This window comes from Parus major, chromosome 1, assembly GCF_001522545.3.
Source record: "Parus major isolate Abel chromosome 1, Parus_major1.1, whole genome shotgun sequence".
NCBI lineage: Eukaryota > Metazoa > Chordata > Aves > Passeriformes > Paridae > Parus > Parus major.
The window spans coordinates 84,628,043-84,646,600 of record NC_031768.1 but is presented as its reverse complement, the minus strand read 5'-3'; the positions used below and the strand labels follow the sequence as shown (position 1 = coordinate 84,646,600).

Genomic DNA, 18,558 nt, shown 5'->3' with positions numbered 1-18,558 from the left:
TTACCTCAGAGATTATGAACATCAGGTGGTTTAGAGATTTCCTTTGTCCATGATTCACCCCATAAAATAACACTGCTTGTTACACTTACAGGAAAAAAAAGTCGTTCCCATCAAAGCCAACAGCATGATCAGAAAACAAAAATCAGTGGTCTAACTCAGTGCTAGAAGTGCAAGGTGGTCAGTCATAACTGAAGACCAAATAAACCTTCTGGCCCTTTTGTACTGCCCTTTGGCAGTAATCTTTGGAGGCAGAGTAGGGGAACAGATGGAAGCAACCTCCCTTCAGTTCCTGGTGTCTATATCAAACAGGGTTTGCAAAAACAGATTTTCAGTCCAGTGGCTGGGCCTAGTCACTGTGATTACACTCACACTAGTAAATTAAACAAGTCTGGGACCAGTCTCTGTCCCTGAGGCCAGCTGGCACAGGGCATCATCCAATGTCCAGTACATGAAAGCCTCAGAAAGTCAGTGAAAGTACAGTCTGCCTATTTGTAACAGCAGGATGTATCCTCTAACCCACACCCTGGAATATTTTGGGATATTGCTCATTGGCCCCGGCTAAAACCACGTAAGGATTATGAGAATCAGTAGAAACAGCTGAGTTTGGTGCTCAGGAACATCCCTGATGCTGTTTAATCTGCCGGTACTGGCAGAGCTTTAAAGAGTCTGTACAATTTCCACACTTCGATCTGTGCCTATGCCCTCACCAGGTCCTCGTGGCAAGAGCCCTCAGTGCCATTTCTTGCCCTGAAATCAAAAGGCTCCTGGGTGTACTATCTAAGAGCTCATACTCTGTGTACTGAGCCATTCCCCTGCTGGTGTGATCCCCGGCTCTTCCCTACTGCCCATGCACCGGGATCTCTGCACACCAGGGCTTTCGGCTGCCCTCTGGTGCAAACCTTGGCTCTGGCATCCAACTGCTGTGAAAGGGGAAATGTCACAAACCTCCATAGCCACTTGCTGAGAAAAGCTGTGCTGAAGCTGTGCCTGAGCTTGCCAGGGCCTGCTCAACAAGGATTTTCTGTTTGGAGGCACTATGACTACTTTTACTTTCTGTATTTTACTTTCTGTATTTCCAATGCAGCTTGAAATGTCAGTAGAAATCGACTAATTTTGGGGGGAACCATCTGAACTACAGGAGAGAAAATGGGGCACACAGATTCCCTGGTATATTGTTACCTGAACCACAGAATCAGCTCCTCTGCAATTATTCAATAACATTAATTTGGATGGAAGCATTGGCCAGCATTTTGTAGCATGGTAATGCCCAGTTTCACCCCTGCAAAACCCATCCAAGAATTCTTGGCATGTTGATACCCTCTAAATGACTCAGCCTGCCATAGAAAAAGGAAGTAGATGAGGGAATTTTAGGAAAGAAAGAAGCTGAAACCATACACAAAGCTAAGAACAGTTAACTGTGTACAGAAAATCAGGAAATTTAAGGGCTTGGGCAAAGAAGGAAAGTAGGAATATGCACAAATAGGAAGGAAAACACAAAGACTGATTTGCATGGGATGGAAAGTGGGAGAAAAGGATGTGGAGGGACTCTGAAATGAGGAGAAAAATAAATGGGAAAAATCAGACAAAAGGGAAATTATGTATGTCCTGGTATAGAGCAGGCAGGAACATGAGGGAATCTTGCTCAGGGAGGAGAGAGCATACACAGGGACAACCTGGAATGAGGCAAAGCCACCAATGCCACCAAGAAGAAACGGATAAGCCTAACTAATTCAGTACCAAAAACTATATGTTGTAAAGTTAATTTTAAGAGACATTTCAGACTTGAACACTCGTTTTTACAAATTACAAAATTAAGAGTTTGAAGTTGTTCATAGGAGATCTACTATTCTCTATTCCACTATTCCTTGTGACAAAACACAAAATAAAGCTCCTATATGAGCACACCAAAGGCAATTGTTTGGAGTGGCACTACCCTCTAGTGGTTAAAAAGTACAATTATATGTACACCAGGAAGTAAAATATTCACAGCTGGTCATGCAGATAACTAAAAGATGCAATAAATTCCAATCCACACTCCGGTAATCCACCAAGAGACCGTGCTGTTAAATCAAACATCTACCTTATTAGTCTGTTTTAAAAGAACATATTCATGATTGGTCATACATGTAAATAAATGTTCAAGGCTCTGAAAGAGACTGGGGTTTTTTTTCTTCCACATTACATATATACAACATCATTGCTGGGTGAAACAGTTGTTTCAATGCATAGTTTTCATGGAAGTGTTTTGACACTTATGTAATGACTTAACACAGTCATGTCTCCTGCCTTGCCTCACTCAAGCTTTTTGACATCTAATCTTGTACAAATGGTAAAAGCCAAATATTAACTCCTCTGTCATTTTCTCTTTCCTTTCTTTATATCATCAGTGTTCAACTGCTGTTTTTCCCCTCTCCTGTTAAAAACAACCCTATTTCTCAAAGTCAAATGCACCTTCCAAATACCCATTTATCCCCAGACTTCTTAGGCACAGATGTCTCAAGGGTCCTACATTTCTGCAAGTGAGGAAGAGCTTGTCATGTCACTCCCTTCTAGAGAAACAATTCTGTATGTTTCAACTTTGATCTTTATGGTAGGTTGACCTTCAACTAAAAGCTTGCTGTTGTTGTTTGGAAGTAATACATCTGTGTATCGCTTCCTTGCAAGAAACACTGTGCGGACCTTGATCTGGCAGAAGTCATTCCTGCGAGGTCTGATAAACTGTCATTGATGCCACCTTGTGGCAAAACTACTGAATATCGGAATTCTGTAAAGACATTCAGCATTTGCCCCTCCTTGCAGGTGCACTGAACTGCAGCACAGTGGTTACTGCTGCTTGCAGCACTTCAGTTTCAGAGTTCATAAAACAAGTATCTGGACACCCCTAAAAACACATCACCAGCCAGTGACAGAGAGGTGGAAAAGTAGGAAGAAGCACCATAAAACACTTTTATTTTTGACTTATTAGGGTGAAAACTAAATCAGTACACCAAATGATACATTATCCAACCATTCATGTGCACAGAGCTTGGGCATTTTTTCTCTTTTCCCACCAGAAAAACACTCTGGCAAGAGGTACAACCCATTCCAACTACTGCAAAATAGCACTACAGGGAGAGACTGAAGGAAAACTCAGCCCCAGCCTAACAGGACAGGAAGCATTTCCCAATTTCCCAATTACCTCACACTGGGCTCACCCTTCTTAGTTACCAGGCCAAAAGAATTATCCTAAAGGAGCCCATGACTATTTTTCCAGGACAGTCCTGATGCCATTTGGGCCCTGCTATGAATGCCAGCCTTACCACATTCAGCAGAATGAGGCTGATGCCTATTTTTAGCATTGCTTCCACCAGAGAAGCCCGAGAATCACCACCTGCTTCCTCTGGGCATACTGTCAAACACCCTTCTCCCAGCAAGCGAGTGGGAGGAAGAGGCTGAGTCAATCTGCACACCTGCGTTTTGCACCACCAGATTCTCAAAAACACAGGAAAGAAACCCCTCTCATTACAAAATGTGGTCCATGTAAAAATTACCTTAAAAAAGGATGTTCTGTAATGTTTGATCTTTGTATATTTCAAGTCTGATCAACAAGAAAGGTTTAATCCATGAAAGCAGCCAAGAAGATCTAAGTGATGTCCAGGTGTCAGAAAAGCAAATTGTCAGTAGAATTGTCTTTTTAAGGTTTAGGGTTCAACAAGTTTCAATGAACTCCGGCCTAGAGGAATCTTTGGAAGAAGGATGTACCACAGCACAGAATTTACAGGCCACAAGGACATTTGGCAGAACTTACATGATAAGGAAGAAACTAATAAAGAGAACTCAGCAACTGTGCAGAATCAGCTCCAACTGGGTAAAAGGTAATTCTAGCAGGGTGAGATCCCGACCACCAACTCATGCACCCCTAAACCAAGAAACACACTGACTCAAAAATGATAAACACTGAGCATGCAGACTAATTAACATGAGAAGTGAGGGAATCATTAACCAATAGAAGATACAGTACTAATAAGAGAACTATGTAACTTGTAGTCGGTGAACAAATCTTATGAGGAGTGGCTGAAGGCGCTGGAGGTGCTTAGTCTGGAGAACAGGAGGTTCAGGGGGGTCATAATCTCTCTACAGCTCCCCGAAGGAAGGCTCTAGCCAGCTTCCAGTGAGGATGAGAAGGCATAGGCTTCAGCTATGTCAAGGGAGGTTTAGGCTGGACATTAGAATTTCTTCACAGAAGGGGTGATTAGACATTGGAATGGGCTGCCCAGGGAGGTGGTGGAGTCACTGTTCCCGGAGCTGTTTAAGGAAACACTGGATGTGGCACTCAGTGCCATGGTCTATTGACATGGTGTCTGGTCACAGGTTGGACCTCACGTCATGCTAGAGGTCTTTTCTAACCTAATTGTTTCTGTGATTCTGCAATGCTGCTACGTGATTCTGTCTGCTACAACGTATAGATAGTAACAAAAGTTCTGATAGTTGGCGTGCTCCTTTTGCTGAACACCACCGAGCACGCAGGCTTGCGCAGCTCTAAATAAATAACCAGTGTCTCTCTCTCGAGCACGTTGCAAACCGCGGGGCGTGGGATGTGATCTCCGCGGGCAGCCGGGCCCGGGGCCGGTGCCGAAGCTGTGTCCGGAGCCGGAGCCGTGTCCGGAGCCGTGTCCGGTGCCGGTGCCAGCCCGGGCGAGCCCGCGGAGCTGCCCCTGCCCGCCCCGCCGCTCCCTCAGCGCCCCGCCCGCATGCGCGGTGCCGCAGCGCCCGCCGGAGGGGGCGGCGCGGCCGAACCCGTGCCCGGCTCCGGCTGGGGCTGGAACCGCTCCCGCAGCCACGGACGCACCGCAACGCCGATCGCGCCGGGGAAATCGGCTCCCCTCCCGTTCCCCCGCGGCCGGGAGCCGAGGTCCTCCCTCTCCTCCCTGTCCTCCGGCAGGCTGAGGGGACAGGGGAGCCCGATCCGTCCCGCGGCGGAGGGGCTGAGGGGGCAGCCGAGCCCCCTCGGCCCCGCTCCCCTCCCCGTGCTTTTCCACCGCAGGGAGAGAGCTTCCCTGTCCTAACCCCTGTCCTCAGCCCTGCCCTTTGCTCCGCCGAGCGCAGGGTGAGTCAGGCTCCTCGCAGGTGGGAACAGAAGCTGGTTCCTACCTCCAGAGGAAAGCGGCGGCATTTTCCCTCCCTCTCCTGCTTTCTTTCTCCCCGCAGGTGGTGGGGCTGGACCTTCCGCCAGCCGTAGGGCCTGTGAAGCTCCGGGCATGGCTCTCGGTGGGCTCGGCAGCTCCCTGCTGCTGATGTCCGGCGTGGTGGTGACCGTGGGGCTGTGCCGGAGGCTGGCCCGGCGCCGGCTGCGCTCCAGCCCGCTCCTCTTCGCTTTCCTTGTGGAGATGTTCAGCACCTTCCAGATCTGCGCCTGCACGAACGAGCTCACCCTGCTCGGCAACGTGGAGCCGAAGCCGCACACCGCCCTCACCCTCACCTACGGCTTCACCGTCCTGCACGGCCTGACCCTCGTCGGCAGCGCATGCAATCCCTGCGGGACCCTGCAGCCCATGTGGGGCGGCGGGACATCGCTCAGGATGGGGGGACTCAAGATCGCCGCTCAGTTCGTGGCTGCAGTGCTCGCCAGAGTGTTCATGCACTTTATCTGGAGTCTGGAGATGGCAGAGCCACATCTTGGAGCACTCTCACAGGGCTGCAGCAGCCCCATGCAGACTACAGAGATGCAGGCGTTCTGCGTAGAACTGCTCTTTTCTGTCGTTTTCCAGCTGGCCGTCCTGCGAGCCGAAAGTGTTAATCCCAAATACAGAGTCCATTTGATTGCTCTTCTCATCACCATGCTTGCGTATGCAGGTTAGTATTTTTACTTTTTTTTTTCTTTTGTTCCTGCAATAAAGTTGTAGTGGAAGGGATTCTTACTGCTTTCTTAGAAGTGTTAAGGTGCAAAATGCTTTTTCATAAGTTACATTTTCCTTGATGATTTCTTTTTGTATCGTCCGACATATGCAAAGTTCATTTGGCGTTTATTATATAAAGTTTGCCTAGTTGCATTCCAGGCAGGTAAGGGGTTAAGAACGAGATGAGTTATGCAGTTAAAGTGATGTCAGGTCTGCAAGTACATATGGTTAAGTGTTAAAATATCTCAGTGAAGGATTGTTTCATAATCCAACTATTTATACAGTGTGAGAGATTTCATACTATGTGCTCTGATTACTAAGTGACATTGGGAGAGCACCGCTGGCTGCACTAGGAAAAAGTGCTGATTGTGCAACAGCAGGGTACAGACTGGTAATATAGAAGCTCTGCATTTAAATAATACATAATTCATATCTGTGCAGTTTATTTAACAACTTCCTTCAGTCAGAAGTGGGAATGGTTATTTGTGGAATGCATACAGAAATAATACCTCATGAGACCAAATGTAATAAAAGAGAAAAAAAAAAAAAAAGTGCCTGTTTTATTAGAGCCTCCCTTGTCTGTAATGTCATGTGTGTCCATATCCCTGCCTTTCACTACCTGATTGTCACCTGTGCATCCTCTCTGGAACAATGGGAAGGGAGAGGTGAGAGGAGTCAATCTGAACTTCTTTCTTCTGACTGTTGGTGTTCCCTCTTGTCCACATCGAAGTGACAAGAGTTGTTAGGTCACTCGAGGACTGCCCTGCAGGGAGTCCTTCTCCTGGCAAGGAGATTGTATAGCTTGGAGAGGTGAAAGAGATGATTACAGAACTCTTGCTGTTGCTACTGCCCCCACTACAGAAAAAGTCGTCTAGGGAATTACCAAATCCATTTGAGAGAGGAAGATCACTTCTCTTACCTGCAAGCATCCAGGATGTCATTGATGCCTTGTCCTAAATGTTTAGCTGTATTAATGCTATTTAACATAATAGCATCTAAAACAGTGTACAGTCACATTTTCAGATGTAGTAATGTAAAAATCTTTACTCATTATCTTTAGCTGAAATTAGCTAATACCTAAAAGATAAAAGTCAATGGGGAATTTTGAGAATTAACTTAGCAATTTGAACTACTTTCTAAAAGCAGAAGCAAGGTGTCAGTGCATTTGAGGACACTAAATATATTTCTGAGTTGCTTGGTGGAAGTGTAGCCAAATATCCTCCTCCCTCTTCTACAAGCTTAAAAATCTGGATTCCTGATTCCTAACATTCTTCTCCTGCTTAGCAAGCAGTCATATAAAATAAAACGTGTCACATTGCCTTTCTTTTAGCTAACTCATACAAAGAATTCACTCCCAGTGTCATTGGCCAGGTTCCTATCTTTTTCTAGCAGAAGGCTGTGTGCCACGTGAAGGTTGAGTGTACCAAGTGCCCTTTCTGTGCCATAAAACTTGGGCTTGTTGGGACTCTCCGGTGCAATCGATCTGCACGTACTTCTAGGAAACCTCAGGCCTCTTTTGCACCGTGTGCACAACACCCTGTGCTACCTGGACATTTTTCTTTGCATTTCTTTTAAACTGCTATCTTCTTGTCTACTATAAAAATATATAGGTATTCAGATCCTGTCTTAGCTCAGTAAAGAGGAGCCTGGTAAGTGGCCATGGACTATGTCTGCAGCACATATCCCAAATATGCTGTGGACCTCATGGCTTAGCCCTAATCATGTCTGTCCCACCTCTGCTTCTTACACACAGTAGGGAGAGTCACTGACAAATCAGGTGCCACAAATAGTGGCCTGCAGCAGGGTGAGTTCTCAAGTGCAGGCTGTGAAGACAGACAGATGCATAATTTAGCTGGGCTGATCATTCTCAGGAAATCTTCTGCACCTCATTGTTTACTGTTTAGAGGTCTGCCATGCACCTTACTCCAACAAATAACATCAGGTTATACAGTATTATCAAAATTACAAGCTGTTTCTTTAATTTTTCTTATACTTTTTCACAATTAAAAATATTTTGATATGTTTGTTTGTTTTTTTTTTCCTACACAAACCAAGTTTTTATAGTAGTACATACTGTACACGAAAGGTCCAATACTTCACTTTCTTTTTTTCTACTAAATAAAGAGGGGGAAAAAAGAACATTATGTCTTTGCATATTAAAGGAATGGCTCATTATCTAAGGATGCAGACCATATACAAGATGGTAATGAATATTTTAATATCTTAATTCCTTTGGAAAAGTACAAATTTAGGAGTCATAAAAATACACCTTTTGAAGGCTTTTTAATTTAAAGGAAGCATTGCAGTTAAGTCAGAATCATATGAAATGGATTAGATTTTTCTGAGCCTAACATATCAAGGTACAAATTACATACATATTTTGAATTCTGAGTTTCTTCCTAATTTTGGCATTTAATAAAGGCAAAAAGGTAAAATAACTTTCTTATGCACTGTGTAGCATTAGTTCCCCTTTTAAAGTTTTTATGCATACCCCATCAAAGAGATTACACTACCTCTGCCATAAAATAATTTGTCTTTTCTGGTACACAGACTGAGGTATTAAATAAATAATTTTAAGTAAGATTACAGTGGTACCCCTGGCCTATGGTTGATATTCCAGTAGTTATTAGTAATGGATATTGAAGAAATACAGCAGTTAAAACCCTGTCTAATGCTTGATGTTCATCAACTGCATCCTGAGAGTGAAATTCTGCTTTCAACTGTATGTTTGTGGATAGAAAAGCAGAAGCAGTGGAGTCATAAATAGATTAAAGCAAAGTAAATTATTATAGCTGGGCTTCCTAGCAACCATGGACATTGCTAATATGTCAGTGTGCAGAAAAACAGACTGCACAGTAAATCTGACTTGTTCTTGAGAGCAAGTGTAAAACCACAGTAAACTGAGTAGGCAAACAAAGATTAAAATTTTCCTGAGCTGTAATAATAGTAAAAGAAATAATAGGGAGAATATAGAAAGAGAAATACAGAAGAAGTGAATGACAAAGACCTTACTAAAACTTTGGATAAATGATTGCGCAGTCACAGCAAATGAGGATTACAGCAGCAGGGTAATTTGTACAATGGCTAAGTTCAAAGCTCATACAAGCTTACTTGGGGAGAAGTCAAGAATAAGCTGTAAGGAATTATACAGATGAAATTATAGCATATTTTATGGTAATAGGTTAATACAAAAAACAGGTATGGGGTGGTAAGTAACTAACAGGACAGGAATACAAGTACTTTAGCTATGAGTAATGCTTTTTCTGCAGAATTGCAATGAGAGGAACAACATATGTCAGAATTAAACATACACTTAGCTCCAGGTTCATCTGCAGTGTAATTACGGTTTAGTGCCCAATGTAATGTGTTTGGATCTTGTTATTTAGAAAATGTTTAGTCAACTTCATCTACATCTGAAATCAGAGGCAAGGAAAGATGCTTGGCTTCCTTCTACAAGACAGTGGAGTGGCACTCACTTTTATTTTCTTTGAACAACATATAGAGTTTTCCCACAGATCTTATACCATGTGAAAATCTTAACATTCTGTACATTGATATAATATTGGTGTTCTTATAAGAAAGAGGTGAGCTTAGCAAGAACACTACTTGACAGCTTTTTCTTCTATCTTGCATATGTGTTTCATGTGACATGAGGCTGTAATGTAATGTTGTTTTTTTTAATTTCTGTCTCCTCTAAAATCATGATATGGAAATAGATTCTAGTTTTATCAGTAGAAACATTCAGTATTAGCCAGACCTATCTCTTCAAAGAATTCTTGTTAGAAAGAGAGAAAGGAAGTTATAGCTTACCCTTCACATGTTTTAAAGCTTTGAGAAAACAGTTAAACTGTCATCAGGTGAATAACTTTAGAAGAGTTTTACCTGTTCAAACTGTTTCTGCTAATTCATTTCATTGCATGGTGTAGATTTCTTGTAGTATGGTGTATGTGCATTTGAATTTAAAGTAAATATTAAGAAACATGGTTTGATTTCATGCTGTGTACATCTTATTGCAGGTGGAAATCTCACAGGAGCAATATTTAATCCAGCACTGGCTTTTTCATTACATGCAGATTGTTTCTATGACAAATTTTTGAGTTACTCACTAGTATATTGGATAGCACCATGCTTAGGTAAGTTCTTAATACATTATGTGTTTGAGAAAGTGTTATTTAGTACATGGTTCATAAATCATAATAAGTGTTCTTTATTTGAGAGTGCTTGATTTTTGTATTAAATAAATCCAGAAAATAGTAAATTATAATGTATATATGAATGTTTAAGGCATTCAGAATCATGGTTTCATTTTGCAAATGCAAGCTGTTAATTTCAATTTTTTTTAATACTCTATGTAGAGTGCCTGTTTTGTGAATTATAGAATGATTTGCATTGGGAAGGACCTTTAAAGATCCTGTAGTCCTTATCTGAAAGCAAATATCAGCCTGATTACCTTCAAAAAAGAGAAACATACTGGTTACCACACAGTGTCTGTCTTGTTTTGTGACAGTTTACAAAAACATGGGGATGATAAATTTTAAAAAACCCCTGCCCACAGATATTGGGATAAGTGCCTTCAATATGCTTTCTCAATTACCACTTTTATTATATCAAATCTTTTTTATCTGCATAGTGTCTAAACTTTTTAGTTCCCATTCTGTGTTTTACCCCTAGTCACTTGGACAAGGTCTGCTTTTAGTTTAAGAATAAGAAGTGTTTAGCAACTAGGTTTTTTCTAACTTAAATTATGGTTTTAATTAGGAAGCTATTGATTTTGACATCTAGCTGTGTGCAGGTGAAAATGCTCCACGTGATACTTCATGCTGTTTGTTTACAGTTGGTCCCTACAAATCTTGAGCTTTCTGCTTAGGGTATATAAAGAAGCAGTCTGTTAATCCTGAGTTCTTTCATGAATGTTGATCCTATTAGAAGGTACAACAGTGGTGAAGGCACAACAGGATGTAAAATATACACAGGAAACACTGGAAAGGGCTCCTGTTATGACCAAAAACTTCCTTTTCTTGAGTTCACATATATGTGTGTTCTACTTGCCTTGACTCTATCAGCCAAAAATGAAGAGAGTTTAAACCTAATTAAAATTCCCTTTAATATAATCTTGTTGAATTAGATCTCTAAACAGGATGACTGAACAATAGAGTAAGCTTGATAACTGTTCAGTGAGTAATTAATGAAATTTCATAGGCAAAGCTGATCAGCATTGCTTGGGTCCTTACAGACTACATAATATTTCTCACAATTCAGCTTTAGCTTTCATTAACTGATTTCAACCTCATAACCCTTTAAAGATTTTCCAGGTTGTAAGTATGTGGGATTTAATCTTTTAGCAAGTGATTTAAAGAAATGGGAGGCATTCTGAAACCCCATGTTCTGCTTACATGCCAAGATGTATCCTGCAGAACAGCCTTGCAGAAAACCTCCAGGTGATTTTTTGATGTAAGAAAATCAACAGTTGTTAACCAAAACGGACCCACAACTTGAGGAACTTAGAATGCAATTAGGGAGCAGTGTTCCATTTCTATGAAAATTCATAAACAGTGGTCTGTCATTAGTTAACATCTGGAATATACATACAGGATACATTGAATGCTGTCTCTTGACTTATGAGGGAAAGGAACTCCTCCAGACTGAGCAGTTACAAAGGTGTGATTACTCAGGACACATTACTTCTTGCACAGTGGCACTGCTGTAGACAACCTTTAGTGACAGATCTCAGGTCTGTGGATCACCTGAAGGACCAAGTAATCTATTGGTAATAAAAATATCTCATTACAGACCAAGGATGTTTTGAGGATACGTTTAAGAGACCACATAAATCAAGGGTTTTAAACAAATATAGTGTCTGAGGTAGAAGTATAGAGGGGATTGCTGTATTTGAAAACTGAATTAATGAATACAGGAGTGCAGATCTACAAATCTTAATGTGAACTTTTTTTGATACTTTTTGAAAATAAGAAAATAATAGGAATAGACTTTTTTCTTCCACAATTGGATCAAATGATGAGGCATCTAAGAAAATGACCTGTTATGATGATAAATTCTTGTGGAAAAAACCTCTAAGCAGAATCATGAAAGTAGATGATAAGAGAAAGGATATTTAAAATTCAATTATAAAAATTACTTTCAGAATCCACATGTCAGCAGAAATATTGTTTCAGACTTCCTAGATACTGGCAGAGTCACAATGATATGCTAACCTGATGTCTTACTTCTTCCAGCATCAGCCTTTTAGATGGTTAAATTACTTTTTCCTTACTTTGGGAAATTCTTACAGAAGGGTTTTTTTGTGTTTTGCTGTAATAACTACCACACAGTAGACCATGGAATAACATATCAGGAACTTAAAATTGCCAGTGCAAAGTGCAGTATATTCTCATTTACGGCTGTAGCAAAAATCCATGAAGGCAAGGATATGGAGAGTGTTCAGTATGTAACTGAATCCTGATCTGGCTGTAAACACATTGTAAACAATGTTCGTAGAAAGAACACTTGGAAGAAGAGGAAAGTTGGTTATCACTTTCACAAGACAATGATGAAATGGTAGTTTTCTTTTCGGAGAAACAAATCTACTAGTGATTAATGGTCTTTCAGGAATTTAATCTTGAAACTGTAGTTAATTACTCATTTTTCAAAATGGTTTCACCAGTGTTCTGGTGAAGGTGATTCTCCAGCAGCATTAAACTCTGGATTCCTGCAATAAACATAGATGCCAGCAAGTGTTTGTAACTTACCACAGGCAGGCCTAAGTTCTGCACTGTGAATGTGGACTCAGTAAGTACCAGTGGAACAAAGATGGTTTCTGTTTTACTGCCAAAGGATTTCATGTTGGTTGTCCAGGCGTGATTATACCATCAGTAATGCTGGGGACTGAGCTAATGCTGCTCTTTCAGCTAATGAAATACTCTTTCCTGGACAGGTGCCAGCTTAGCATATCACAGAATTTATGGTAGAGTGAGGGACATTAAAGACCATCCAGTTCCGACCCACCTGGTAGGGCCAGGTACACCTTACACTACACCAAGATGCTCAAAGCCATCCAGCCTGGCCCAGCCTCCTGCTATGCTTCTAACACTATAAAAGCAGAATCAAGGCCCCCTCCTTTAGATGGGTTTTACTAGAAAGACTAATACTATCCCACAACAGTCACTTAGCAGTAGATGTAAATGGAGGAGGCGAGCAAGGGAGAAGGCAACAGGTGACACTGACTTTTCTGCTCAGATGAGAGGCTATTCAGAGTCTGCCAGCAAGTTCAGAACACTTAAGCAAAGAAACAAGAATTCCAAGTCCATGTGCAGTGAAGTGTTCTCAAGGACTTGGAAGCAAAAGAGGTTTTCAAGAAACAGCTGGAAAACAAACTACTTCCATTCCCAGATCCTGGTCCTCATAGGGGTTTTCAGCTCCACAGACATCTTCTGACAGAGCAAAAACTCTTATGCAATGAATAGATGCAATCCCTGAAGTTCCTAGAAACTGTCTGTAATTATGTCTAATTCAAATACTAAAGAGCCAGTGAGTAGTAATGCTGAACTTGACCTGCCTACAGAGAAGAATGGGTCCTGAATGTGGCCACATGGGTTGTAGTTCTCACAAGAGCTCAGGGTGCAGAGAAAGACTGCAGGTATCTATTTACTGTTGCATAAAAAGCAGAGCTGTCCAGACTTTGGACTTCAAAACAAAATTCTGCTTATTTAGGGAATTGCTAAGTCTGTAGTAATTCCCTTGGAAGCTACTATAAATGGGAAAAGGTGATTTTTAGGAAAAACTTGTGAAAGCTCAGTAAGACATTTAGACGTGCAGAAGGAATCTGTCACATAGTGTTATACTTGGAATTTGGACAAAGAGCTTCCCTACAACAAAGGAGAACATGTAAGAAGTTGAAACTGGGACAGCAAAGGAGGAGTATAAGAGCTTTGCACAGGCACTTGGAAACAAAGTCAGGAAGGTTAGAGCTCAGCTGGAACTAAGAGCAGGGACATGAAGAGTTACAAATATACTAATGACAAAAAATGTACAGAGAAAATGCAGGTCCATCAGTGGATGGCATGGAAAAGGCTGAGGTACCGCTCAGACTTCCCAAGCAAAATTTGCTCCCAAACCTCTATGTAAATCAGTAAGGTTTTGGAAAGGAAGCAATAAATAGGGAACAATAAATAGGAACAACATATGTGACTGTGAATCCATTAACTCTAGTGGGATTCACCTAGAAATGAAGATAGAGTTGTCCAGTGTTGGAATTGTCCTTCATTTATGAGAAGTTACAGCAGCTGGGGGAGGTTCCTGCCAATGGGAAATGTGCTAATGCTATTCCTGCTTTTGAGAAGGAGAGAGAAGCCAGGGAACCATAAGCTAGTTGGTCTCACATCAGTCAGTGGGAAGATGATGGAATATCTAGTCTTGGAATCCATTTCCAACCATTTAAACAATACAAAGATACACACAGGAACAGTCAGCACAGATTTAGTGAAGGTAATCCATGCTTGACCAGCTTGGCTGCCTTCTGTGATGAATGCATGTGGCAATGAGGAAGGAGCAGGGATGTAGCATACCTTCAGTAAAGCTTTTGATACCACTTTCCACAGTGCTCTTGGTTCAAAGTGGGGTCACACAAAAGGACTGTTAGATGGAATAAAGATTGGCTAAACCACTGACCTCAAAATGTCACAATCAATGGGTTGACACCTGGCTGGTGGCCAATACCATGCAGACTATGCTGGTGTTAGAACTGGGAGCTCATACTCCACAATATGTTTAACAGTGACCTGAATTGAAGTTTGTTCTCAACAGTTTGGTCTCTCTGCAAGACAAAGCACAATTCAGCAATTTGGGATCAGCATTTCTGCAGAGGGATCTCCACAGGCTGCAGAAGTGGGCTGAGACCAACAACATGAGATTCAACAAGACTGAGTGCTGGGTCCTACACTTTGGTCACAACAGCCACATGCAGGGCTACAGGGTGGGGTCAGAGTGGTTGGAAAGTGTCCCAGAGGAAAGGGACCTGGGGGTGGTGGTTGACAGGAGCTGAACATGAGCCAGTATGTGTCCAGGTGACCAAGATCAATGACACCTGGCCTGTATCAGCAATGGTGTGGCCAGCAGGACCAGGGCAGTGATTGTCCCCCTGTACTCAGCACTGCTGAGGCCACATCTCAAGTACTGTGTCCAGTTCTGGGCCCCTCAGTTCAGGAAGGACACTGAGGTGCTGGAGTGGGTCCAGAGGACAACAGAGCTGGTGAAGGGTCTGGAGCACAAGTCTTATGAGGAGTGGCTGAGGGAGCTGGGGTTGTTTAACCTGGAGAAGAGGCTCAGGGAGGCTGTATCACTCCACAAACACCTGAAAGGAGGCTCCAGCTGGGGTAGGGGAGGTGTCAGTCTCTTCTCCAAGGCAATCAGAGATGGGATGAGAAGATATAGGCATAAGCTGTGCCAGGGGAGGATTAGGTTGGACATTAGGAAGAATTTTGTCACCGAAAACATGATTAGATATTGGAAAGATCTGCCCAGGGAGGTGGTGGAGTCACTGTTCCTAGAACTGGTTAAGGAAAGACTGGATGTGGCACTCAGTGCCATGGTCTATTGACATGGTTGTGTTTGGTCACAGGTTGGACTCCATGATCTCACAGGGTTTTTCCAAATGAATTGATTCTGTGATTATTGCCTCCTTCTACTCAATGCTTGTGAGTTGACATCTGGAACATGGGTGGTTTGGCATCCCCCAGTTCAAGAGGAACATATCAAAAAACAGGATCCAGGCAGTGGAGGATCACCAAGATAATAAAGGGCCTAGAGACTACCTGATCTGAGAGGGAAGGCTGAGGGAACCAGGCTGCAAAAATAAGATAAAAGTGACTGTTTTAAGCACAGTCAAGCATTATTTCAAGAGTAGTTACAAGAGATTAACCATTCTTTTTGGCAACAAGTAACAGCAAGGCCACGAATTGGGGCATGGGAAGTTCAGCTTAGACTCCAGGAAAACATTCAGGAGGAAGTGTGCAACAACACTGAAATTAGTTTCCTGGAGAAATGCTACAGTCTCCAGCTTGGAGGTTTTTGGGACTTAGCCAGGGAAAGCCTCACTGACCCACCCAACACAGGCCAAGTTCTGCACTGAGTACAGACTGGACTAAACAGAACCCCTTCCAATAAGTTTTTTTTTGTGGTCTAAGAAGGTTCATAAATACAAGCTTATGTGTGGGCAACACCATCAAGCAGGTTCTTCTTCATCTCTGAAAAAATAAACTGATTTTTTTACCCTGCAGTAAAGAAAAGGTCATAGTAAAATTTGGATGCCCTTTGGATTTATGGGTCCCTTCCAACTTGAGAGAGAAGTTTCTTTATGAGAATTGTACACTATATCCAATGTTACCATTTTTTCAACTTCAGAATAAGCCCAAAATGAGAATGATCTTCAAAACAGCCTAATATGTTATACCCCCTTGGCAGCACCTAAAAATCATGTGGTTATCAAAACAGACATAGCTAACAAACTCAGGTGAGGGATGGAGGTTCAGCTGCTGGTTCAGTCATTTATACATTTAGCTACAAAGAAAAGAGCCCTGATCAGGAACAGGAAGGTGCCCATGTTGGATTCACCCAGCCAAACTCTGCCTTTGGCTTGGCTTTCAGAGATCAAAGCATTAACCATACTAAGGAAAACAAGGTTTTTAACTCACAGGGAGCACTTGCATGGCCCATTGAAGCTTCCTTTGCAAAAATACTGATGCAGTCCCTGCTGTAGTGTTAGACACTCAAATATTTGAATGTAATGTTTATTTTCCATACCAGTACTGTGTCCTCAAATGCATTTAAATAAAGGTCCTTTCTGTAACTTCTCATTGCAGGTACAATACTTGTGGCTTTTATATGGGATGAAATCTTTCCTCAGGTATCTTGAGACATCAAATCCCGAAGTTTGGGAGCACTACATTGAAAAATATTTTCAACATCTGCAGACATAAAGCTTTCAGAGAACTGTTGACAGACTTACATGCCATCTTTATGCTGTATTTTCAGATTTCATGTTTGAAATATTTGACTTACCACTTTGTATTCAAGTAATAATTTTGTAAATGCATTTTGGAATTTTGGGAATATCTGCCACCATTTTCAGTTAAGCCATATGATGTGAAGGACTGTTAAAACACAGACTTTGTCACTTTAGCCATAAGTGCCATTTGCTGACCTTTATTAGCATGCAAAACTAACTTTAGAGAAATACCCTGTCCTTTCAAGGTTTGATTTTATTTAATTTCTTCCCATTGAAGGCCCCTCTGCAAAAAGGGAGCTGAAGATTTCTTATATTGACTTCATCATATTCCTACTTGCCATGTACCTACCTCTGAGAGGAAAAAAAAGGCTACACTATTTCCTAGAAGAGTATCCACCCCTGTATTCTAGAGGCACCCTACACCAAAATTAAAAGTCTGTATGACCAACACTGTTTTAATAGTACCTGAGTGCAGGTAAGTAACCCCTTGCCTTCCTCCAGGAAGGCTCTGTCCCATCCTGTTCCATTGGAGATTGTTGAATGTTTACCTTGGTTGGAAAAAGCAGTAATAAAATACCATAAAATTCTGTAGACACACACATCAAATGGCATTTTAGGTAAAACCCTCTACTTTTTATCAGCAACTACTGCTGCCTCTTCACATAGACACAGCATATAGGGATGAATCATGCAGTACTCAATTTGTCCTTGATTTTATGTAGCTCTTCCCGACTTCTTTAAAAAACAAATGAATCTGCAGTGCAGGAGAATAACAGAGAGAAAAACTACAGGAAAGCTACATAGACAAGCCCTTTGTAGCCTCAGCTGAGGCAAACACCACTGATGAGTACTACCCTCTGAAGCTCTGTTTCTAGCACAAGGTTTCTTCTGGCTGCAGCTTAATATCTAAACATGCCAAAATATATTTCTCAATTTTAAGAGTAAATTCAGTTGGGTTTTTTTGTTTTTTATACGGCTACTTGGTCTGAAAGAAGAGATGGTTAACAAATTCTACAAAGATCTCAGTATTGTATCCCTCACCTCATCATCCAAGTCACCTTGCAAACCATATTTTAAGACAAAGGGAATCAAAATGGGGGGGGTTTTCACAGTAAACCAATGAAGTGTTTAACAGCTACTATTGTCAGCTATCTTTTTTGCAAGAGTTTGGGAAGGAAATATTTCCATGTAATTTCTTCCTTGTTGCAATAAAATCTTTTCTCATTTTATTTTTCCAAACTACCTATAAGATTGTGCAAATTAAATCAATACTACCTATAAGATTGTGAAAATTAAATCAGTCAAAATGTGCTTTACATATAAGAGTCCTACCCATGACCCTGTATTCAGTTTTTAATAATAAAAAAAAATGAGCCTGCTAGTATGACGAAGATAAATAGAACTGCTGGTTTATCATTCAGCAGCTCTTTGACCATAGTGTGAGTAGATCTACCAAAAGAAACTTGTCCTTGTTAAAACTCTCCATGGCATGGACCACACACCAGCACACTGAGCCTGAAAAAAATACATATTTTTATACCTTGTTCTGCTTCTAAAACAGGTATTTTTTGGGGTTTCTACCTTCCCTTTCTTGCTTTACTGTTTTCTATCTCTTTTACCTCCTTTTATAGTGATCCATACCTAAAAACTTTATCCCCCCACTTTTTCACCTCATGTCTTATG

General features: G+C 41.6%; 1 protein-coding gene across 1 annotated transcript; it reads left to right on the top strand.

Annotated features, from left to right (window-relative positions):
- Positions 1–4,769: 4,769 nt before the first annotated feature.
- AQP11 (aquaporin 11) lies at positions 4,770–18,193 on the top strand. Its single transcript, XM_033516538.1, has 4 exons — positions 4,770–5,086; positions 5,188–5,832; positions 9,893–10,009; positions 16,730–18,193. The coding sequence occupies exons 2-4, from the start codon at positions 5,238–5,240 to the stop codon at positions 16,780–16,782; spliced, it is 765 nt and encodes a 254-aa protein (XP_033372429.1). The 5' UTR covers positions 4,770–5,086; positions 5,188–5,237; the 3' UTR covers positions 16,783–18,193.
- The last annotated feature ends 365 nt before the right edge of the window (positions 18,194–18,558 follow it).

Coding starts and splice junctions, on each gene's coding strand:
- AQP11 (XM_033516538.1), top strand. CDS start 5,238: ATGGCTCTCGGTGGGCTCGGCAGCTCCCTGCTGCTGATGTCCGGCGTG. Junction 5,833..9,892: donor CACCATGCTTGCGTATGCAG/GTTAGTATTTTT, acceptor ATCTTATTGCAG/GTGGAAATCTCACAGGAGCA. Junction 10,010..16,729: donor TTGGATAGCACCATGCTTAG/GTAAGTTCTTAA, acceptor TTCTCATTGCAG/GTACAATACTTGTGGCTTTT.